Source organism: Amblyomma maculatum, chromosome 11 (assembly GCF_055883805.1).
Source record: "Amblyomma maculatum isolate TAMU_Amacu chromosome 11, ASM5588380v1, whole genome shotgun sequence".
In the NCBI taxonomy this organism is placed as follows: Eukaryota; Metazoa; Arthropoda; class Arachnida; order Ixodida; family Ixodidae; genus Amblyomma; species Amblyomma maculatum.
Window position 1 is genome coordinate 122,601,440 of NC_139354.1, and position 24,977 is coordinate 122,626,416.

General features: G+C 41.6%; 1 protein-coding gene across 2 annotated transcripts in view; it reads right to left on the reverse strand.

Moving 5' to 3' along the window:
• Positions 1-24,977, reverse strand: part of LOC146174882 (uncharacterized) — a 49,450-nt gene that overhangs the window by 12,144 nt on the left and 12,329 nt on the right. Inside the window, exons 3-4 of one of the 2 annotated variants that reach the window (XM_084583193.1) lie at positions 20,871-20,947; positions 4,360-4,446 (exon numbers count right to left, since the gene is read on the reverse strand). In XM_084583193.1, coding sequence (XP_084439319.1) covers positions 4,360-4,446; positions 20,871-20,947 — 164 coding nt within the window. The remainder of the gene's footprint in view (positions 1-4,359; positions 4,447-20,870; positions 20,948-24,977) is intronic. The other variant, XM_084583194.1, reaches the window with a different exon arrangement.

Below are 24,977 nucleotides of genomic sequence, written 5' to 3' on the forward strand. Positions count from 1 at the left end.
TATACACCACTGCGCACCCCTGGCCTTAGTGATAAATTTCAGCACCACTATCTTGGTCCCTACAAGGTAATCACACCTGTTTATCCCCCAGCTGACCGACGCCACCGTGGAACTGAAATTGTTCATGTATCTCGCTTGAAGCCGTTTGCGCGCCGCGGTACATCGGTTGGTTAGGAGCAGCCAGGCTCGCCGCTTCCGACCCCCCGGGCAGATTGTGTGAGCCCTCCACGGATCTTCTTTCATTTGTACATACCATGATCTTTGTCTTCCTCTTGTACATACCATCATCATCGTCCCGCGGCGCCGGCTCCGGCGCGCGCTTGGGTTTTCTCCATCAGATTAAACGCTCACACGTCATACCTTGCCTTGCCTTCACGACCTTGCCGTCTGGACCTGGCCTTCTTTCACAATATATATATATATATATATATATATATATATATATATATATATATATATATATATATATATATATATATATATATATATATATATATATGTTCCATGTTTAAATACTCAGAAAAGTGCGAGGCACAAATGACACTTAGCATACGATGTCAGGCATCATAACAGGGTTTGTAGCAAATGTTTTATTTATGCCATCACTTAGCTTGGTCTTTCTGTTTTTGTGCTTAAGGGGAGTATGACCAGCACACATGCTTTTCCTTGAACTTAGGCGCAAATCTAGAAACTGTAGCGTGTCTTTCTCAGGAAGTTCATAAGTAAAGGGTAAGCCTTTTCCATGCAGCTTAAAATCATTCAGTACACTCATCAGTGTAGCCGCCTTCGAAATGGAGCAATGCTTATTAAGAACAATTAAAAAGTCGTCCATATACCGAAACACTTTAAGGACTTTGTCATTGTTGAAATGATGAAAACGATCGTGTAAAGAGCGATCGATGAAAGATAAAAATATATTGCACAGTACCGGGCCAATACTTCTCCCGATACAAATTCCTCTCTTTTGAAGAAAAGATCCCTTTACTTTCTTTCCTTTTTTTGCAGATCGTAGATTATAGTTTATAAAGATGCTGCCCATGTTGCAAGTGCTCAGGCTGATCAAGATATTTGTTTGGCAGAGTGCACTAGTTTTATAGCCGTAAAATAATATAAATAAATTAATATATATCACAACACACGAGCCCGCTTCACATTTGTCATTGGCGAGACGCCTAGGCAATATGCTTCTGATGTGCAAGTTTAGAGTACTGTCCCCCTAATGTGATGGGAAATATCAGGATACAGGTCGAACGGCCGTACTCAGCAGCGAATCAGCATAAGGGGAATATATTGTGCTGAGAAAAACCAGTCCATATTGGTAAATGTGCAGGCAGACTACAATGTACAATTGATCCCATCTATTTTCCTTTCTCAGAATAATGCAAATCAAAAAGTTCTCAAACAGAAGCCGTAGTTTTAGTTGGTCTTCAAAAGCTATCAGTAAATGACTGCGGCATTGCAAATATCTTGAAAAAAGACACGGGACAGCGACAATAATTGCATTGTATTGTATTGGGTTTTAGTGGCTCATAAGCAGCCCAGGCTATTTTGCGCCAAGCACAAGGTTGGATCTTGAGTTTAGTTTAGTGGAGTATATGTATTCATTCTACAGTTTCTTTAAAACATTCGCTTCCTTTAGAAAGCTGAAAACGCATGACAGATGAACAAGACCATTTCACCTAAGACTAATTCTGGATGGAACGGGATGGGCTCATTGTAAAATCTAGTAAAATACTTTTCCCTTTGTGTTTCAAGTCCTGTGCACGAAAATAAAACATGATTTATGGTAAGTTCCTCTCCGCATTCTAGACAGAATGGCTTGCTTTCTTTTCTCAACAAAAAATTATGCGTCAAGTGTACATGTCCAATGCGGAGTAGGCATAAAATCACTTCTATGAAACGTTCTTGATGATGACATGATTTCCATTCCCCCAAAATCGGCTTGCCCACCTGCAGTTTGTTATTTATCTCGCTACACCATGGCGACTTCCATTTCTCCTTTAGTTTACACCGTACTAGCGCCATGCAGTCTCTGTGTGGAATATTTATGTTCTTGATCTGTTTGGCACGGGCTGGAGCAACGCAAACGTCTGCTCTCTCATTGCCTCCAATTCCGACATGACTCGGGACCCAACAAATTGTTATGTTATGTCCTTGAGCAGAGGCTGCTGATATATAATTTATGATGTCTCCAAGTAGTGGAGCAACTGCTTTTTTGTGGTGAAGGGGTGTTAAAACATTTAGAGAGTCTGTGTAAATAATGCTGTTTGTGATGTGCCCATTGGCTATTTTTCTTACTGCCATAGAAAGTGCATAACACGCAGCGGTAAAAATGCTCGTACACTGAGGTAGCCTTACTATGTTTTCCCATTATCGTTGCACTACAGAACTTGCAACATGCTTGATTGTCTTGGAGCCATCTGTATAAAACTGTGTGCAGTTTGAGTACTTTTCTTCAAGAGCTAAGTATTCTTGGAAAAATATGTTCATGCGGTGTTTTATGTTTACAAAGCTGAGTCAATATGAAATCACAAACAATTGGGGGCTCTACCATGGTGGTAGTGGATAGTGTCTTGTTTCAATATCATGAGGGAATTTAGTATTCCCAGCTCTTGGCATTTATCCTCGAACCGGAGTAGCGAAGGTCTGATTAAGTGCGGTCTATTCTTGAACAACATTCTGCAGCTGCACTTTGTAACAAGAGGGTAGCATATATGTTTTGGTAATTTTGCATATTTTGAAGAGATATGAAATTGTAAGCATAGTTCTTCTGTATTCGAGGGAGGGCTCAATTGTTTCAACATAGAGACTGTTTATGGGAGAGATTTTATATGCACCAGATGCGAGACGCAAACGCAGGTTGTGCACAGGGTCCAGTCGTTTTAGGTATGACGCTCTTGCAGACCTGTACACTACACAACCGTAATCCAAACACCAAACAAAACAGTACAACAGAGTGATGAATACTCAAAAGGCATGTTCTATCGGACCCCAAGTGTTTTATTGAAAGGACGTTGAGCATCTTTAGGGATTTGGTAGCCTTCTTTTTAAGAGTATTGATATGCGACAAAAAAGTGAGTTTTCCGTCAAGAGTTATCCCCAGGAATTTGTGCTCATTTTTAGCTGTTAATTCGGTCTCGTTTAGGTGCAGAGTAGGGTCAGTTTGTATTGCACATATGAGTGAAAACGTAACCGTCACTGTTTTCTGTGGAGAAAACTGAAATTCATTTTTGTCTGCCCTTGTCACTAGCTTATTAATAGTTAGCTGCACTTGCCTCTAACATCTTGCTACGTGTAAAGGCCCGTTCACACTTGCGACTCGCAGTGGTCGCGAGACTGGTTTGGTCGAAAAGCGACAGTCGCAAATGGTCGCATCGTTCGAAAAGCGACTGCCGCGCCGATCGGGCACTGCTCGAATTTCTAGTCGCGCGACTACTAGTCGCAAACCATTTCACCAATCAGCGAGGTCCCGGCACCTTCTCAATGCAATTAAAGAATACCCCTACCTTTTCAACAAACGGCAGCTGGAATTCAAAGGCAGGGAGAAGGATATGGCCCGGGAGGAGATTGGAAAGATATTAGGACTATCGGGTAAGTACTATGAACTTTTGAGAAATTGGTTTTTCACGCAGGCGCAACATTTTATATCGACACCGTCTATTCGTCGTCGGCGTTCTCGCCTGAAAAAGCTAAGTGTCTGGCAAGCGGCTGCTACCGACGTTCGCTGTCATCGCCCTGCAGCTTTCCTACTCCCAACTCGTTTTTCGAGAAGGCGACAGTCGCAAGTGTGAACATAGCTCCTGTCCTCTGGTCGCAAGTGTGAATAGACCTTGAGGAGGTGCAAGCTATTTGAAGTTCGTTGACGTAGACCGAGTACATAATATATTTTGGTATTACCTTGGAAATGGAGGTCATTTTAACTAAAGAGTGTTGCGTTTAAAGTACATCCCTGCGGAACACCATTTTCTTGGGTAAAGGTTATTGACAGTGTAGTACCTAGACGCACCTGTAATGTGCGTCTGGATAGAAAATCATTCAGAACTTTCAGCATTCGGCCACGGATCCCCAAGTCACGCTAAGTTGAGGGGTCACAAAGAAGAAAGGGCGAGATGACAGATCCAATGTACTAGAAAGGAGTATAATCAGGCGCGACATTTGGGTTAGTTGTATTTTAGTAAATGACACCGACAATGAGGTACCTACGGAACAACTCTTTTTCTACGCCAGTTGCAATGTCGCAGTCATTAGGAAAACGCGTCAACTAGCCCAAATATTTTCCCGTATCAAATAGCTATAGGCCATTGTCTTCAAACATCAGGTATTGCAGCTGCAATGATTGTTTTCTGAAGGAATATTTACCTGGCACGTTGTGTTCTTAGTGTAATAACCGTAGTACCAGTCAGCGCCTTGTTTGCAGTAGTACCTGCAAAAAAACACGGCTCTTCGCTGCAAAAAAAAAGACCTGATTTCAGCAATCTGTCTACATTCTTACGATGTTTTTCATGAGTCGCATTTACAAAAGAGGCCTCTTGAATTTTAAACATTAGGAATTAGTTTCAATAGCATGTCTACATTTCTTGGCCCCTGAAACATATACCAGGCTGAGACGTTAGCTGTACAGGGTAGAAGAAAACTGAACAGGAGATGAGGTGAAGCCTCACTTCACAAGAGAAGGCAAAGATTCGAGAAGCGGTATTTTCTTCTGGGCAGGGCAATCAATATTGACAGGTTTTGTATGTGTGTTTGCTTCCGAAGAAAGAAAGCGAGGGTTAGCGACAGGAGCAGGGCAAGCGACAAATGAATGTTTCTTTGCATATGAATTTCTGGGTACCAGGAGCCGGAAGTTCCGTGACCTGAAAAGGCAGCATGTTATTTCCGCTCAAGGGATCATTTTTTACAGGCTGATAAACTTCATTTGAAAGGAAATATTCTTTCATATCTTTGCCTGCTCATCTAAAGCCGCTCCTCATATTTTCTTGTTCGGAAGCGAACGCGTATGCGTATGCGTATGTAAACATTTCTAGTGATGATAGCGCTTCCCAGACAAAGAACCGTTCGTTGTTCTCCCGAACTGAGGCTTACAGGAGTTGCATTTCACATAATTCCTAAAAATGTCATATTCAACTTAGGGGTCCTAAGAGGTTACATATTTCTTACGTACTAGTGAGAGACTTGATGCGGCCGTATAGTACTCGGTGACTGAATGAATACCGTAAACACGTGAAAAAAGTGTAAAATGTGCATATTTTTTTGTGGCCAGTACATGGAGTTAGTTGGCATGCATAACTGGAAGGAAAGGCATAAAAATTGGTTTCAATGATCAAGCAGCAAAAAAATATTATTGCTAAGCATTTAACATTCCAAGCCCGTCAAGATCGTCTACAATGGACTTCTGATTTTTTTTTCTATCCTGTATTCAAAAGCGGTCAGCTGAAGTGTGCAGATCTCCTAAGCCCTTCTTCCAAAACATATATTTTGTGCTAAACATGCGCATTTTTTATCATCTCATGAAATGCGTCGGAAATGGAGCACTTAGCTCGAAATCAGTCGAATGGTTACGATATTGCAGATAAATATTGTATTCCTTTTTTTCTTGGAACCAATCGCTTGAAGTGGCCTTATCATGTTGCTTGTAACGTGCCAAACAGTATTTTGCTTTTTGTATTCACGCCATGGTAGAAGAACAAATGGGAGCGTAACTCCCACAGAAGCCTGCGTGTCGACTTTGAGCGAGGCTTTATTTTCCTGGCGCCCCCTGCGAACTGTGAGGCGAAACAAAAACGTGACGTTGCTTGTGACGTCCCAGTGACGTACTTTTAGCGGGGAATTTGATTGTCTTTTTACTTATGAACGAAAAACAAGGCCAACAACGAAGGAGGCAGAACGAGGCTCGGATAAGGAAGAAAAATGGACACCGTAACTGTTCAGCCAACTTTACTTGACATGGATTTCTACTGTCAAGTTTTACGTTAACTGAAATGTTACGGCATCTTTAACCACCTTATCATAGCATCTTTCTGCCTCCGTCATCGTTAGCCTAGTCTTTCGTCGCGCGTCATGTAAACGCATTCTGGGGCTTATTTCTTCGGGCACGTTTGTGAACAAGGGTGTTCACGTCAATTCGGCAAGCACATGAATAGAATCACATGGCTTTAGGCATTTCACTAAGGGCATAAATGAGTGAAGCTGCGCCAGGCTTTATTAATTCACGATTACATTCACGGACGCTTCAGGACAATGAAATCTTTAAGTGCAGGAAAGCGACCACCGCTCATTCGTCATGGTCTTCATGAAATCCTCGTGATAACAAAATGACCTGAGCGTAGGTCTCCAAACGAGACGCGGTGAGATTATAAAGGGATAAAAAATCTTGCTAACAAACAAAGTACATATCAGTGTCAAAGCACAAAAAACAAACGAACGGAATAACTAACTCTAGCGCTAGAACGCTAACCTGTAAGAGCTTAGGTAAGCAATTCAAATTGGGATGGCTAGTATTTAGAAGTTAATGCGTCTGAGAAGTGAAAATATCTACGATATAGCTTCGCTCCAATGAATCTCGCCCTGTTCACGATTCCATTATTTTATTCGCGCTTCATTTGCCACTGAGAGGAGTCAATGTGAGGTTACAAATTTACAACTTAAGCATTTAACACGTTCATGAGAAAGATCCCATTGACAATAGGAACATCACTGTGATAACAGCTAAAGCACGTTCAGCGAACGTTGGTGCGGTAATACGACGCAGTAAGCAAAACACGCAGCAAAGGGAGCGGAACGAAAGGCTTTGAACAATGCGACACGCGTCTTGGGGGGCAACAAAATCTCACCTCCACCTTTCAATTAAAACTTGCAGCGATACGCCGCTCATGCAGACGTGTATCCGTAAAACAAGGTACCACTTTTGCGACGTGCCTGGGAGGCCGAGCCGAGCCGCCGAGCTGTGACGCAGCATTGTCCCATCGTCCGGAAATGCGCACATGCAGCGGCAATGAGTTTCTCATCGAGCACACACAGTCTTCGCCTTGCTGTAAAGCTCTACTACAACCAGCAGAATGAAATAATGACTGTTTGGTACAGATAACCCACTCTGTACGCAGCGCGCAACGATGAATATTGAACCGGGGCCTGTGACGCACCGTGCCACTCATTCCGCGGAGGAAAAAAGCTTTGGGCTTGAGCCATTTCTGAGCTTTGGGCAACTACGCAGCGGATAATAAATGGCCGAGAGAGGCCGTTAAAAACATGTTAAAATATTATTATAAATGTGACACGTTTTTTCCTACGCAAGAAACAAAAAATGCATTCATTCCTGAGCGCGAATATGTTTACTTTCTACTTCTTTGGAGTTCTGGCAGATCTTAATTTCTGTGCGCTGGTAATTTGCCTCACAGTTCGCAGGAGCCCTCATCATCGAGTTGATGCCGCTGACAGTAAGCAGCTGCATGCGTTTTCTTCCAAGTTGCGCGACCAGTTGTGCACAGACCTCTTTGACGTTTCCCACTGAGCACAGAATATCTTGTAGCTGTCTTCATATGTCTATATTGGTCACATATATCTTGAGCTATCAAAGACATCTACAAGACGTCGCTTGGTGCTAGTCTAGAAGACATCATCGGCAAGATGTCTGGAATCTGTCTTGTGAAGAATTTTTATGTCTTCAGCTACGCAAGACAGTTATTAGCCGGCTTACGCCAGATGTCTTCTAGAGTTCTGCATCAGAAGTCTACCATACTTCCTCGCAAGACGCTTCAGGGTCACATATGCGCCTATAGTGCAATATGTACACAATGTAACTGGAAGACACTGTTCTGCATACTCTAAGTATAAATTATCGAAGGTTTGTTCCAGCAATTTTTCAGCTTGCAAAATGCTGTATCCAAAGTTCCAGCGCTTTTGAATTAAGCATACAATCTGGGTTGTTTCCAGCATGCAGGACCAATATGGCACCAAGAAATGCTGTTTAAGCGATGGGTATCTGAACATAATGTACAAAAGCCGTTGACACCTTCATTTCTGCATCGTTTAATTGGTGCAGCCCATAGCCACACGCGTACTGTGTCGACCTCGCTGGGCGCAGTCCAGTCCGCCGGAAGACTCTAAACTCCGAGTGTTCACTACGACAAAGTAAGCTAGCGATGTATCCGTGTGTGATAAAAGCCAGTAGTTCGCATAGAGGAACGATTTGCTGCGCCGATGTTAATACGGAATGCTAGCTATGCACGATCCGCCATTCCCAAACTTCGCGCGCCGTGGCCTTTTTGCACCCCTCCTCTTTACAGCGAGATAGAAAATAGTGCGCCAAAATAATTACGCAAGACGCAGGTTGTATTTACCGTTTTGAAACAAACACGTCATAAGCAACAGTTACATTTTACTTGTATAGCTTGTTTTATGGAATATATTTCAGATTTCTATTGTTTTTAAAGTTATTGTATCAATGCGTTGCTCGGCCGCTGGCCATTTCGTCGTGTCTAGTCGTGTCTGCACGTTGGGCCATTGGTTTGTGACTGCGTTCAAAATGTATCCCGCACAGCGGCTGCTACATCTGGCTGCAAGGCAAGCTTCGCTGGGTGAGTAAGAAATTGGTTCTTCTAAATGAGTCCCTTAATGGAGCAGTAAAGTGACTGAGTGTTTTCTTTCTCCGATAAAAATGCTGCAAGGACCGTTGTTTGCATCCGCCGGCGCAGGCTGTATGGGCGAGCAAGATAGCGCGCGCGGACCCTTTAGTCAGTACGAAAGGCGGTGTTTTATGGCGCATCTATAGTTTTGTGCATGCAGGAAGGTTTTGCGCTTGTAATTCTACTCGCCGCGTTTCGTGAACTGCCATTGGGGGCGGAACCTCGCGATGTAATTCTTCAAAATGAGCTTGGCGATCCGACGTCTTTCGTTGATTGCTGCTGGTTCTAACACTTTCCTGGGAAACACAACTGAGCACGAAAGTCTGCATGTTTAGTGTGGCCTTCACTCAGCAGCAAGATACAGAAAATACGCACCGTCGAGTGGAAGCCGTGCATTGTTTATGGCAGCCTGCAGTGCTCTATGCGCGCTAAGTTATGCCGCGGTTGCGAAAAAGAAAAAGAACGATCTCAATAAGCCGCCTTAGAGGGGAGGGTAAGGTGCATTCTGGCCACAGCGACTCTCCCAACTGCTAGCAAAATACTCTCGGCCTGTTCACAGGCACAAGTTGAAACACATGGCGAGATAGGAACGGCGTACAAACATTCTGCAGTGATTTAATTTTAATTGGTCATAAAATGTTTACAGTCAGCCATTACATCGCCACAACAATACTATAGTCCGTATATATTCAGTGATTAAGCGATTTTACATTTTCATATAGTCAGAAAGCACAATTTAGTTTTTTTTAAGTTCCTGAACTGCATGCTGTGTGATGTGCTTGTGCTCTATTTTCTTTGGTCCTCAGGTTTTTTTTTTTTATTGGCGAAAATGTTTTAAGAAATTAAGCTTCAGTTCAGTTGGTACAGAAAGAAGTCGAAAGCAAATCTTTCGGAGGGACCTCGTATAACGAAAAGCCTATTATTAATACACAAAAACATATCAATTTCATTTGTTTTCTTGCTTCAGGGTCAATAGACTCTTCCTATCCAGAACTGGGAAAAGCAAAGAGAGTACTGAATCTTAACTTACTTTTAAGGCATACAGAATGTAGCCATGTTATAATATGGGTTCAGTGTATGCCTTCTGACTGTCCTCAACAACAAAGCTGTGACTCCACGCAAACCTTTTGGTAGCATATGGACTCCTCCCGAAGTGAAGGTGTTTGGCATCAAAGGTGAAATGCCTTCATTTGATTTAATGCTCTTTTTCACATTGTGCTGTTGTGTCTGTGTTTGGTGCTCTTGTTATTTTGTGTCTGCGCGAATTTTCATGTAAAAAAACACTTACCCAACAGCTCAAGCAAGTGAGCTATGCATTATTTTTTTTTTACTCTGGGTGCATGCTCACTGTTTAAAATATTGTTTCATTTGTTCTAGGAAAAACTGGTGATGCATACATACATAGGTACCTACATATATACATGCATAGATACATACATAGGTAATGCATCCATACATAGATACATGATACATAGATTTATTTGTTCTCTACATATGTCGAATGAAACACTTGACAAACAAAGAGGCAGAAACCTTACCCAGCATAGAAAGTGATTCTCAATAAAAAAAGGAATGTATAAATCAGGAAAATGGTGGTTCTCTTCAGGTGTGTCTGTTGGTGAAGACAAGCAAATGTTTTAGCCTTCGAGGTCATCAAGGAGTTATTAATATACATATATTATACTCAGCACTATTTTGTGCTGCTAGTGCGTGTCTTGGTTAAACATATTTCTATTGTGCACTCAGTACTCTCAACCATATGTGACATATTTTGAGGTTAAACTCTTATCCTATAGTGGAATTTGTGTCAGTGTTTTGTAGTCAGTGATTTGCTTTATTAAACTTCACAAGAAATCTTTAAAGCATTGAACACCTTGCAGGTTGCCACCACCTCCACGGCTGCCTAGCAACTATCCTTTTCCTGTCTGTGCTGCAAACACAACTTAGCGATGAGGGCCACAGGGCTGACATCTCACTGGGCAGTTACGGGCTACTGACTGAATACACGGGTATGGTTTGACAGTGCCAAAAACTTAGAGTTGCCAACAGTGGGACGTTTTCCTTCTGTTTGGGAGCTCATATATCTAAATCGTGATTTTGATTTTAATCCGGGCAGGTGTGACATGGAAAGCCTTCAACATCAATGAAACTTAGTTTTGCCGACATACAAAAGTGTGGTTGGTGTTTGCCTTGTGACAAAGACCAAGTCCACATCTAAAGGCGCTGCACAACCACATGAACAGTGCCACAATAGCAAGCAGCTGGGATCAAGGCACCTTCTGTGCTCATTTACAACTCAAGTTTGAAGCTTTGTAATTTTGCAAAGGTAGGCCTCCAACAATTGACAGAGAGGAGCCTCCAAATCAATTGAGCCACAAAGGAATTCCCCCTTTCATGGCAGTAGGTGGCAAAAAAGAGGCAGTGCAGCTGGTGTTCAGTACCGATAAAGAAAAAGCTGCCCAGCCTAGTTAGCTGTGGACAAGGGCTGGAGTGGTGCCAGTGTTGAGAACGATCTGATTGGCAGAAAAGCCTCCTTTGAGGGATATTCGCCCCTTCATTCTTAATTTGTAACTGACTGCAGTGGATCTGATAGCCCGGAAGTTTTTTTTTTTTTTTTTTTTTTCAATTTTCTCTGCCCTCTAGGGGTTGTACATAATAACAGATGCACAACCCATGCCAGTTCCCTCATTTTACAATGCTTTCATGCCAGAATGTTGGCAGTGGTATTCAGACCTTGTTTGGTTTTTTTTCAATGCCTTTTCTCCATGCATAATAACCGGCTATTTAGCATACACAGTCGCACACAAGACAGAGGACACCATCAGCACTTACAACTGTTTAGCGGAAAGCAGCCGATATACACAGCCTACTCAGGTGATGCGCACGGGTACAAGGCAACATGGAAACAGCACCAATTTTGTCAAACTATGCGTGAGAAATTTTTCTTCAGTCTCATAAGAAAAACCAATTTGCTGCTGACACAGCTGTAACCTGCTTTTTTATATGAAGGGCTTCTAGTGTTTCATGAGCCATTACCCACAGTATTCACAATTGGTGCAAACCGTACGGTGCAAGACAGGTCGCTCACCTTTATTGTTAATGTCTTTTGCATGTTCCTTAAGTTGGCCATTGACGCAGAATCCTGGCTGTGCAAAATAAGATTTCTCTAAATGACAGTAGAACTTTATAGACGGTGGTGCACTTTACGAAATGCTGGCCATGTCTCTTCTGATAGTAGCTTATGTGATGGCTTAGCTGAGCAAGCTTTCAGGGAGCAGAGGATACCATCTATACATTAAACAGGTTTGAGCTGTGTGAGCGACACTTCAGCTTTTCTTTGAGGCTGAACAGATATTTCTCATACCTGCTTTGATAAGATTGGTGCTCTTTTCGTGTTGCCTTGTACATGTGCACATCAGCAGTGAATGCTATGCATCGACTGCTTTCCCCTAAATAAACAGTTGTAGTAAGTACACGTGGTGTCTTCTTTCATGTGTGTGTCTGTGTTATGCTAAATACCTTTTTTAGTTCTGAAAAGCAACTATCTCAGCAGTTAACTTCCTTCTTTTTATACCAGCAGAATGTGAAGAGCAGCACCGTGTGCAACACTGAATTTTATTCTCTCTCTTTTTTTTTGCTGTGCCTTCTGTACTCCTCGCAAGCTGTTTGCTGCACTACAAAAGGTAAGGGTAGTTAGTGCCATCATGGCTAGTTCATGCTGCCCTTATCTCTTGTAGTGCTGCAAACAGCTTTTGAGATGGAATATAGTGGTTCGTATGTACAATCAGTTCAGTTCAGTCGTTCAGTCGTGTCCGACTCTTCGTGACCCTATGGACCATGTCACGCCACGCTTTCCGGTCTCTCACTATCTTCCTAAAATCACATAACTTCATCTGCAGTGCCTCGAGGATGCCATCTAACCATCGCGTTCGCTGCCTACCCCTTCTCCGGCGACCCTCAACCTTTCCCAACATCAAATCATTCTCCAGCGACTCCTCTCTTCTCATCAGATGACCAAAGTAGCTGAGCTTTAACTTTAGAATTTGACCCTCCAATGAGCAGTCAGGGTTTATGGTCGACAATATCGACTGATTTGATCTACTGGCAGTCCAAGGAACTCTCAAGAGTCTACGCCAGCACCACAATTCAAACGCGTCAATTCTTCAGCGGTCAGCCTTTTTCACAGTCCAACTATCGCATCCATACATCACAACTGGAAAGACCATAGCACGAGTTATACGGATCTTGGTTGGCAGACTAATGTCTCTGCTCTTTACTAGGCGGTCAAGGCTAACTATTGCTCTCTTTCCCAGAAGCAGGCGTCTCCTAATTTCATGGCTGCAGTCTCCTTCCGAGGTAATCTTGGAGCCCAAGAAGAGAAAATCTGTCACAGCTTCCACTTCTTGTCCCTTGATGCACCAGGACTTGATAGGGCAAGATGCCATGATCTTTATCTTTTTAATGTTCAGTTTAAGCCCAAACTTCTCACTCTCTTCTTGTACGCGCATCAGAAGTCTCTTGAGTTCCGCTTCACTTTCTGCCATTGAAGTGGTATCATCCGCATATCTAAGGTTGTTGATACGTTTTCCAGCAATCTTTACTCCAGCTGAAGACTCGTCCAGACTGGCCTTCCTCATGATGCACTCTGCATATAGGTTAAATAGGCAGGGCGACAGTATGCAGCCTTGCCTCACTCCTTTCTCAATCGGAAACCAATCAGTAAGACCATGCCCAGTTCTGATTGTGGCCTCTTGCCCTTCATACAGGTTTCTGAGGAGACAGATGAGGTGAATTGGAACTCCCATCTCTTGGAGAGCTTGCCACAATCTGCTGTGATCTACGCAGCCAAACGCTTTCGCATAATCAATAAAGCAGAAGTAGATGGGTTTCTGGAACTCTCTTGCTTTTTCCATGATCCAGCGAAGATTGGCAACTTGGTCTCTAGTTCCTCTGCCCTTGCAAAACCCAGCTTGCACGTCCGGAAGATCATAATCCACATGCTGCTGCAGCCTACCTTGGAGGATTTTCAACATCACCTTGCTAGCATGCGAAATAAGCGCGATCGTGCGGTAGTTGGAACAATCTTTGGCACTGCGTTTCTTTGGAATGGGGATGTAAACTGACCTCCTCCAATCCTGTGGCCACTGCAGGGTTGTCCAAATCTTCTGACATAATGTCTGCAGAATGTTAACAGCGTCATGGTTGAGGTTTTGAAGCAACTCAGCTGGAATGCCATCAGTTCCGCTAGCTTTGTTCTTAACAATGCTGGCTAAGGCCCATTCAACTTCACTCTTCAGGATGCCCGGCTCGAGATCAGTGATCACAAGCGTCTTATGTTGGGTTTGCACATTAGGGTCCTTCTTGTACAGTTCTTCTATGTATTCCTGCCAACTCTTCTTTATCTCTACGGCTGCAGTGAGGTCCTTGCCTCGTTTGTCCTTTATCACGCCCAGCTTAGCACAGAAGCTTCCTTTGATATCTTCGATTGTCTTATACAGAGCGCTTGTGTTCCTTAATTGGCTGTTGTCCTCAACTGCTTGGCACTGTATGTTCAGGAAGGCATTCTTATCTCTCCTTGCTATTTTCTGAAAATCCGCATTGAGAACCTTGTATCTTTCTCTTTCCCCCATAACTTTTGCCATCCTCCTTTCCTCAGCTATTTGCAAAGCCTCTTCAGATAACCAGTTTGCTTTCTTGCATTTATTTTGCTTTGGAACTACCTTAGTAGCAACTTCATGTATTATATCACGAACATCAGTCCACATCTCTTCGGGCTCTTTGTCTTCTAGATCTAATTCTTGAAATCGATTCCTCACTTCCACAGCATATTCTAATGGAACTTGATCCAGATTATACCTGATAGGCTTTCCAGTTTTCTGCGTTTTCCTCAATCAAAGCTTAATCTTGGCAACAAGAAGCTGATGATCGGTGCCACAATCGGCCCCAGGCCTTGTTTTTACAGCTTGTATAGCGCTTCTCCATCTCTGCCGGCAAATAATATAATCGATCTGATTCTTGTACAGACCGTCCGGTGAAGTCCATGTGTACAGGCGCCTCTTGTGCTGTTGAAAATGAGTATTCGTTATGGTCAGGTTGTTTTCTTGACAAAACTCTACTAGCCTCTCCCCAGCTTCATTTGGCTCACCAAGACCGAACTTGCCTGTAATTCCGGATATTTCTTCACTGCCTACCTTAGCATTCCAGTCTCCTATGAGAAAAACGACGTCTGATGATGGAGTGCGGTCTAAAAGGTATTGTAGGTCCGCTTAAAATCTCTCAACGTCAGCTTCTTCAGCAGTAGTGGTCGGTGCATAGACTTGCATAACTGTTATGTTGAAAGGGTGACCTTGGATCCGAAGTGAAATCATTCGGTCGTTTTTGGGGTTGTATCCTAGCACTGCTTTGCCCAGTCTTCTGTTTACTATGAGAGCGCTCCAATTCCTTCTCATGGATTCGTGCCCACAGTAAAAGACAATGGTCGCCGGAGTTAAATTCTCCCATTCCGGCCCACTTGAGCTCGCTGATACCCAAGATATCAATGTTCAATCTGTCCATTTCTCGCTTGACGATATCCAGTTTACCTTGCGTCATAGATCTTACATTCCAAGTTGCTATGTGATACATCTTGCAACATCGGACTTTAGGGTCGCTTCCCAACACATCCATAACTGAGCGTCCTTTTGGCTTTAGCCCAGCCGCTTCATTCGTCCTGGAGCTACTAGGAATCGCCCTTTGTTCATCCCCAGTAACATGTGGGATGCCTTCCAACCTGGGGGGTTCATCTTCCGGCGCCATATCATTAATGGTATTGTGACTGGCCATAGGGTTTTCTTGGCAGGAAATACTGGAGTGGGTTGCCATTACCTTCTCCAGTGAATCACATTTTGTCAGAACTGTCTGCCGTGACCTGTCTATCTTGGGTGGCCCTACACAGCAGAGCTCACGACTTCATCGAGTTTCGCAAGCCCCTCCGCCACGAGACAAGGGATGCAAACCTTTTGCTCCTTCCTTTTTTTTCCTTATGGTGCCTTCTAGTGTTTCTTGTAGAGTGATGTATGACCCTTACCTGCTACCTTTTCCTTAATGCTTTTTAGTTATGATAGTAGAATGTAACTATGACAGGCATGCAGCCATTGCATTTTTTTTTAGTGCATTCTAGTCATGCTAGCAGGAACAGCAGCAGTGAAGCAGTCGGCTTCTTTTTTTGCAGTGTATATTTTTTTAATGGATTTGATGTCATGCCTAATGCTCAAGTGTTTATGCAGTTTCTACAAGATGTATGTATGACCAGCATTCAGTTGGTGACATGCATGCACATATAGTATATGAAATGCAACACTGGTGGTGATGGTCCTTTGTGAAAGCACCTTTTTCTGTATACTGAAGCTTTTTCATTCGAATTTGTTGCTTTGTTTTATTTTGTACAAACATTATGCAGATAGTTCGTTCAACCACACAACCAGTTTTGTACACTTTTACATACCTATCTATCCCTGTTTATTTCTAGTCATTTCCTGTTCTTGTTTGGAGTATGGATGTTTTCATTGTTTTTGTAAACAGATCATTTTAAGCTTGGAGAGAACTGCATTATTATTTTGTCATTTTCATACCACTCGTAGTGTCTAGTTTCTGTGTTTTTAACTTCGTAGTGCATTGTTGAAAAAAAAAACAAATATATGATTTACACATTTTGTTTCCTAGCACCTTTTGCAGTTATTGCCGAATCTCCCAAAGAGCACCCAATCATGGCTGTCCACCGTGCAGTGTCGCATGTTTTGTAACAAAAAATGTGTACAGATCTCACTTACTGTTCGCAGTTTTAATGTCTGTGAGAATGGATGACAATGTGCATCATTCTTTACATGTCATGTGTTCATGAGTTGGCTCTTTCTGGTGTTTTCTTCCTTGGTACAATATTAGGCTTCAGAGAACCACATTTTTTCATTTGCATACTGTTGCTTGTGGCTTTCCTTGCCTTTAACATGCGTGAGATTGTTTAAGTTGCCTATTTGCAATGTATAATGTTGAGGAAATTAAAGAGTTTTGTAGTTTACTCATGTCATTTTCTAGCATTGGGTGCAGTTACTACCAAACTTTCCAAAGAGCACCTGATGGCCATTAACAGTGAAATGTGGCACGCTTTGTAATAAAAAACACAGTTCTCATTACTAGACAACAGTTGTAGTGCGTGAGAATTAATGATTTACAATTGTACATCAGTTTAGCTTGCATCCTTACTGAATGTGTGAAAGAGCACTGTGGGTGTGTGACGGCAATGCAGCTTTAGTTGTAGTAGCATCTGACGAGACTATATTTTATGTCTGGCAGTGGTGTTGAAAACCTTTGCAAATACATAAGCATATCAGACAGTTTTGCGAGAAATAGCAGGGAATAAATAATTGAGAGCATTGCAGGAGATTCTAGAGCTCATTTTAGACATTCAGAATCTATTTTAATGATTTCTAGATGATGACTTGCAAGACGTCTTGCAGCTTAAAAAAGTGGGTGCATTAGCTGAGCTAGAAGGCAGCTACAAGATGTACCAAGACGTATAAAAACGTCTTTCATATCTTGTCAAAGCATCTTTTAAATGTCTATCAGCTGTCTTGGGTGCCACTTCAGATGTCTATAAGGTGACTTGTTTTTCTTGGGCAAGATGCCTTATAGCTATCCGCTAGACTGACTTACATTTAGTATGTTATTTGTCTTCCAGGTTTCTAGGAGATATCTTGCAAGACGTCTTGTAGCCTAAAAAAGTGGGTGCATTAGCTGAGCTACAAGATCACTACAAGAAATATCAAGACATCTGGCAATATCTTGCATATCTTGTCGAGGCATTATATACGTTTAGTAGCGATCTCAGAGGTCTACTGAGACATCTATCAGGCATCTTGCTTGTCTTGGCAAGACAGTTTATAGCCGTCTCATAGATGGGTTGGTGTTTACTGGGTTAGTATCGCTGGGACACAGTACCATATATTTCCTTTAGTGCAAGGTGCTCTGATAATTATCTGGAATGAGTACAGACAAGCACAACCCCTTTCACATTATTCCAGATGATTTGTTAGAATTTGCCCGGATATATAAGTGTTCCTTCGAAACTGGTCAGGTCTGCGTGTGTGCGCAATTGGGCTGATTTGACGAGCGCGCTTTTTCTTATTGTTGGCACCGATGTGCTGAGATTTTGCGGACGCTGGTCAGCTAAATAATGTGTAATTTCTCTACTACATATGTATGATGGTTTGCGGTCTGAGGCGTTGTCACCACCTTGATAATTAGATAACCTTCAATATATTAGGCGAGAAAGGGGTTAACTAATGGGGGTAACTTGTTACTGCAACAATAAAGTACAAAACATTGAACGGAGTTGGTGGGTATGTTTTATAAGGAAGTACCTAATGCACCACCTTTATGTTAAATTTGATTATTCCTGATTCCTGAAGACTTTATGACCAATTTTATGATTCTTACCTACACCTCCTGTCATCGTGTAATTCTACCAGATGAATATTGGGATTAGGACCAAGAAACAAAACACTGAAAGATTAGCAAATTTAACGTTTTAGCCATATAGGACAATATGTTAATGGTATGGTGAAAACAGCGTAAAGTGCATGGGACACCTAAAGAAGAAATGTCACAATCTGCCTCACCTATAAAGCGGAAATCACGGGATCTCTTGCCTCACTTATAGAGCGGAACTAACGGGATCTCCGCGCTCCTCCGAGCATGCTTTGACGTGATTTTCAGGGCAGCAATCGCGTGTCCTTTACGAGGCCACAGCGCAGCCAGCCGAGAGTATTTAAAGAATGACCGCAGCACGCCCGCGGCAGTGTGCTCTGGGAAGATTCAGTCTAGGGAGCCTACATGCTGCGCCACGGCTCCCGGCTTAGGGTGGTGCCATCCTTTGAAGAGGCACTTGCCGCCGCCCGCTAAAGACCAGGGTTGCCAGATGGGCTAGCGGCGCCATCGTGGTCCCCAACTGAACCAGCGCAGCCGGGCGCTCCGCATGATGGAGAGTGTTGGCGCTCGTACATTGCGGAGGTCTGATTTATTCTTCGCTGCTATATGCACGAAATATTTGCGCGCTGCGGTAAATATTAAGTGAGGCATTTTGTACAGCTCATTCGGTAGAAAAGCCGTCGACCTACTAGAAATAGAAGTAGTAGTTGTAGCAGTCTGAACCACGTGCGGGAAGTAATCGGGGGCCACGTAAAAAATCGTATCATAGTAATTTGTGGTTCTAGTGATTGATGACTGATTGATGTGTGATAGGCGATGATGACTTAATTTATTTTAATAATTTACTGAATTAAACATAAAAAAGAAAAAATTGGGTGCAAATGCGTCAAAATGCTCACAATGTAAAGCAAATGTTTCATGATGCTCAATAATAAAATTTAGAGCACGTAATAAAGTATGAAATAATTGAATTTAAAAAAAAAATAAACTCTAAAAAAGAGGTTCTAAATGTGTTAAAATGCCCATAATGAAAACCCAATACTTGATGAGGCTAATTAAAAAGTTTATATTTGCAATTGAACAATTAAGCAATTAAACTAATTGGAGAAATGAAAACGTGAAATTGATGGTCCAAACGTGTAGAAGTGCTCGAAAGAAAAGCCAATGCTTGGGGATGCGAATATAAAAAGTAATAATTATAAATAACTAATTTAATTATTTTCATATAAGGATTAACATATTCTCAAAAAGAAAATTAGTAAAGGGGTTTAAAATGTTTTAAAAATCACAGAATGAAAATAAGATGCTGGTTGATGCTGAATAATAAATGTAGAGTGTGTAACTGATCAATAATTGAAAAACTTTGAAAAATAAAAGTTTGGAAAAAGGAGGTTCAAAGGAGTCAAATTTCTCATATTAGAGAGTCAATGCTTGCTGATGCTAAGTATCGATGTAGAAAAGACAAAAACGAAAAATGCACTCAATGATTTTTATTAGTTATAATTCACTGTTTGGGAGGTTATAGACAAAGGCCACCAATGGGCATACTGGCAATCATACTTGATTTAAGATACCCAGTGATATTACTTGGTGCAGCCGAAAGTACAAATATTAATCACAATAACTAATAACCAACTAATAATTAAGACCCGAAATTACTGTACTGAAATATGCCACATAAAAGATATCCTGTGATATATGACTTCACGTTACTGAAAGTTAAAGCAATGATTGCAACTAACTATCTAGCAGTTCTTGATTAAAGCAGGTAATTAGTGTACTGCAAACATACTCACTATAAGCTCTCAAATCATATATAACTTCATGCTATAGCCTGAAGTTGAATATTTATTCAAAGTTAAATACCGGCAATCAAGAAAGACCGGCAATTAGTACATTGCGATCATGCCACATATCAGCTATCCAGTGATATATAACTTAATATTGCAGCCCTAAGTTCGATAGTTATTCACAGTTATCTAACTAACGGCAATTAACAATATTAGTGTATTGTAATTGTGGTAGATATAAGCTATCCTGTGATATGACTTGACATAACCTAAATTTCAAGAGTTAGTCACAATTATCTAATTAACGGTTATCAACTAACATTAACTTGAAATCACTATTAACTAGGTAACAGTTTCTAACTAAACCGACAATTAGAGCAGTGCAAACATGCTCTGTATAAGGTATCCAATAATATATGACGATGCTGTAATCTTAAGGTATATATTTATTCACAGTTCATCGAATATAAGTAATTAACAATGACGGGCAATTAGTATACTGCATCTGTGATGGATATAAGCCATCCTGTGATATATGACTTGACGTTGCCTACATATATAATGGAAAAGCACACCAAAAATTGGAAACGTCACTAGCAACTGTGAATATAACAACAGCCTAAAACATATTGAAGTACTTAAAATAGCATCATCGTGTTTAGCCTGTTACTGAGGAAACGACGATTAAGATATATATGTAATTAAATCTGAATTACCTAAAATTAGTTTTGTAGGCATCCGGTTATCCTATGCAAATGTTTTTTGCGCAACCTTTTTTATTTTATGTGAACATATTTCACAAGCTTCGACTGAGGTCAATTTTCTTATTTCTTCCTCCTTCTTCTTATATATATATTTTCTGTTCTGGGTCAGTGCTCGTGGTGGCTTCCTTTCTTTGCGCCCCATCAAGTTTTCCCTCCTCCTCACAACATTTTTTCACCTACACTTTTACCGTGAACACAAACATGTGTAACAATATCACGTATATTTTTCTTACCCCAGTATAATACTTTTCACTGCATCGCAGATACTGAGCAGGATGCACTTGCTTTTCCGCAGAAGTCCCGGTGGCCTCTAGAATTGAATGGTTAAGAGAATGATACTCTAAATTATTAAGCAATATTTTTGTTTCGTTGCTCCTGGTTCCTCATCAGTTTAAAAGGAAATCCAGTTATGTTACTTTCAGTTAGACACTTAACCTTTTGAAACGTACCTCTTTTGCACAGTAACAAGGCTCCATGTTCTGCTTCGTACTTTTATTATAAAGCCAATACCAATTCCCAGAGGATCATAACTCATTGAGAAGTGAGATGATGCGCTAGCCATTAGTATTCAGAGATTTAAAGCTTCAAATATAGAATGAAGTTACTACCACACGACCCAGGATCAGAGCCTGCAGCATGGTTACTTTTGCCAAAGGCGGTATATAAAGTCAGATGTTAAAGTTGTTTTTCTAATTTCTCACTCATTCCAAGATATTAAAGATAATAAAATGGTTATTAGCCAACATTTTGAACAAATCATCTTCACTCTTGGAAGCGTTCATACTCAAAATAGAGATCATTCACATGTGCAACCATGTACAACGCAAGCAGATATTTCATGGGTAAATACTGACAGAAAGTCTTCAGACTTGATCAAAGTTTCGACAGGGCTAGCTGGTGCGCGGTATATCAATGGTAACTGGTGAGCGCAAACGCTAGGCAATCCAAGGAGAAGATCAGTAACGAGAAAAGGTGCTAAACGACAGGTAAACTATTCTCATTCACAACCAAGTATATATATATATATATATATATATATATATATATATATATATATAGCATAAGTAAATAGACGTACTTGGTTGCTAGAGGTTACATACAAGTGAAAAATTGCTTCATACTGTTTCCAAGCTTATTTGGGCGAAAACTGTGCTAGGTCGTGGGTTCGGTTCCCACCATCGGCACGTTGTTTTTTCTTCTACTTTGTGTTTAATTATCTTTCCCCTAAACAAGATTACATATTTAATTTCTGTGATTATCTAAGTAAAACATAAAAAAAAGACATGCAGTAACATCCCCAACGCTTTCCTTGGCCTCGCCGACTGTTGGCTTCTTTCCTTCACGTATTATAACGAGAACCCTCATTTCCCCTTAATTGATCTGCTTGTAGCTTACGGGGGTCTCGGTTCTGGCAGTCTTGAAGCCATAGGTAGCGTAAGAGGGTTCTAGCACAGCTTTCGCCCTCGCTCTTGATCACGTTCTACGTGATGCTGGCGGTAACAAAGGACGTTCTACGTCCGCCGCTATGTTTGAGGGTGGCGCTGGTGAACACTCTGAAGGTTCGTATACAGACAACACAAATACCCAAGCAAGTAGCAGGGGGGACAGCGGCCGATGTAGCTCAGTTGGAAGAGCACCGGACGCGATATTCGGAGGTCGTGGGTTCGGTTCCCACCATCGGCACGTTGTTTTTTCTTCTACTTTGTGTTTAATTATCTTTCCCCTAAACAAGATTACATATTTAATTTCTGTGATTAAGTAAAACATAAAAAAAAGACATAAAAGTACCATCCCCAACGCTTTCCTTGGCCTCGCCGACTGTTGGCTTCTTTCCTTCACGTATTATAACGAGCACCCTCATTTCCCCTTAATTGATCTGCTTATATATATATATATATATATATATATATATATATATATATATATATATATATATATATATATAGGATGCGAGAACATTTAACGTACTTGGCCGCTTAAAAAATAATAGAGCGAAGGGTACGCTTCATTTAAAGAAACATTTTATTAGCCTCGACGTTTCGATCGGAGACCGATCTTTGTCAAGAGTGAATCTTCTTGGATAGTGTTGCGGCTTTTTAAGCATTTGGACATAGACCACACCTGGGTAGGAAAACAAAACGTGGGAGACAGAGAAAAGAGACAGATACAGTAGGGAAGGATGATGTCCAGGTGTGCCATCGCAGGTGCATCGCAGGTGCTGGACAGGCCTGTCGAACTGCGCTGACACAGGTGCCTAGATGCATAGTCTCTGCTGCGAAAGAATGCGGGCTATTTTCACTCTTCCTGGCCACGACGGCCGAAGAGTGGGAGTAGGGAAAAAAATATAAATGAATAAATAAATAAAAAAAGAAAAAAAGAAAAAAGGGGGAGGGATGGAGGTGGATAAGGAAAGGTGTTAGCTTAGAAAAAAAAATGTCGGAAGCAAGCGAAAGAAAACAGAAAGGGGGGAGGGCGGTTGGAGGTAAGTGGCTCTGACAAGACCAGAACACACCAACACTTTGGTATTCAAAAAAGGTGATGACCTCAGACGACTTGGCCAGGTGTGCACATTTCCTGTGTTCGTGACATCGGAAGAGAGGACAGGACCCCGTGGTTTTCGTTTAAGCCCTGTTGTAGAGTATTAAATTTAAAAATGAAATATGATTCTCGTTGTTCGCGCTCACGAGTGTTTTTGAAGCCACTCTGTAATATTGTGACTTTAAGATTATCGAACTCATGTCCCTCCTTGCGAAGGTACTTCGAAAGGGGGAGGTTGGGAAGGGTTTGAGCGTGCGAGCGGTGGTTATTAAATCTCAATCGGAAGGAATTATCTGTTTGGCCAATGTACTGCATACCACAGTCACCACACTCGAGCATGTAAACAACATTGCTAGAATCGCAATTTAAATCTTCTCGTATAAAATGTTTGAAATTTGAGTGGGTGCTTTTAGCTAGTGCTGTGGATTGCATGTGTTTACAGATTTGACATCGGCTTTTTCCGCATGACGTGCAACCCAAAGGTCTCGGTTTATTGACAGTTGAGTGGACAACGTGGTTCTGTAAATTCTTTGGTCTTCTGTATGTTACCTGAGGAGCAGTCGAGAATATTTTGGAAAGTCGTTGACTTTGTTCTATGATATTGAAATGTTTTTTTTAAGGATTTTGTTAATATTTGGGATATTGTCTGCGAAGGTTAGAATGAGATTACAGTGTTGTGGTGTTGGCTGTGATTCCGCAAGGGTGTGATGACAATTACTTATTTCAGCCTTTTTTATGGCATCTTCGATGATAGAGGGCGGGTAGTGTTGTTTCTCTAGTGTTACTCGCATGCGATTAGCATTTTCTTGAAAATCTATGGATTTTGAGCAAATACGTTTGAATCTGATAGCTTGCGAGTATGGGATTGAAGTCTTGCAGTGGCGTGGATGGCAGCTTTTGAAGTGAAGGTATTGTTGTCTGTCGGTGGGTTTTTTGTAAACGCTAGTGATTAATGCGCCCCCTTCAACTCGAACCAGAACATCTAAGAAGTTGATTTTACTAGTTGAGTAGGTGTGTGTGAAAGAGATGCTAGGGTGTATGTTGTTGAATGAGGCGATAAATTTTACGAGTTCGTCCTCTGTTTCGGTCCAAATCATGAATATGTCATCCAGAAAGCGTTTGTAAAAAATTGGTTTGATTGCACATGAGGACAGAAAGTCGGACTCAATTTTGCTCATAAATATGTTTGCGTAATTTGGAGCCATTTTGGTGCCCATAGCTGTACCACTAGTTTGAAGATAGTATGAGTTGTTGAATTCAAAAGTGTTAAGTTTAAGGACCAGATTGGCTAGTGTCTCGATGGTACTGGGACTAGGAGAGTCTAAAATTTTATATTTCTCGTATGCTCCGATCATGGCCTGGATTCCGTCGTCATGTGGGATGTTAGTGTAAAGTGACACCACGTCAAGGGTGACTAGAAAAGCGCCATGAGGGAAGGTAATATTGGATAATTCTCTCAGGAAATGATTGGTGTCGCGTATGTAAGATGGATGTTTCGGAGGTATGTGTTTGATTAGGGAATCGATATAATCTGAAATTGGCTCTGTGAGTGTGCCGATACCGGAAACAATAGGTCGCCCTGGATAATTCTCTTTGTGTATTTTCGGGAGCACATAGAAGCGCCCCGCTGAGGCATTTTTTGGCGTCAGTGCCTTACTTACACGTAGGGGTAATTCACCTTCATCGGTTAGTTTAGTCAGAGTTTTTCCTATGATGCTCCGGTGTTCAGCGGTGGGGTTCGATGAGAGTTTCTTATAGAATTTTGGGTTATTGAGTTGACGGTTGCCCTCTTGAATGTAATC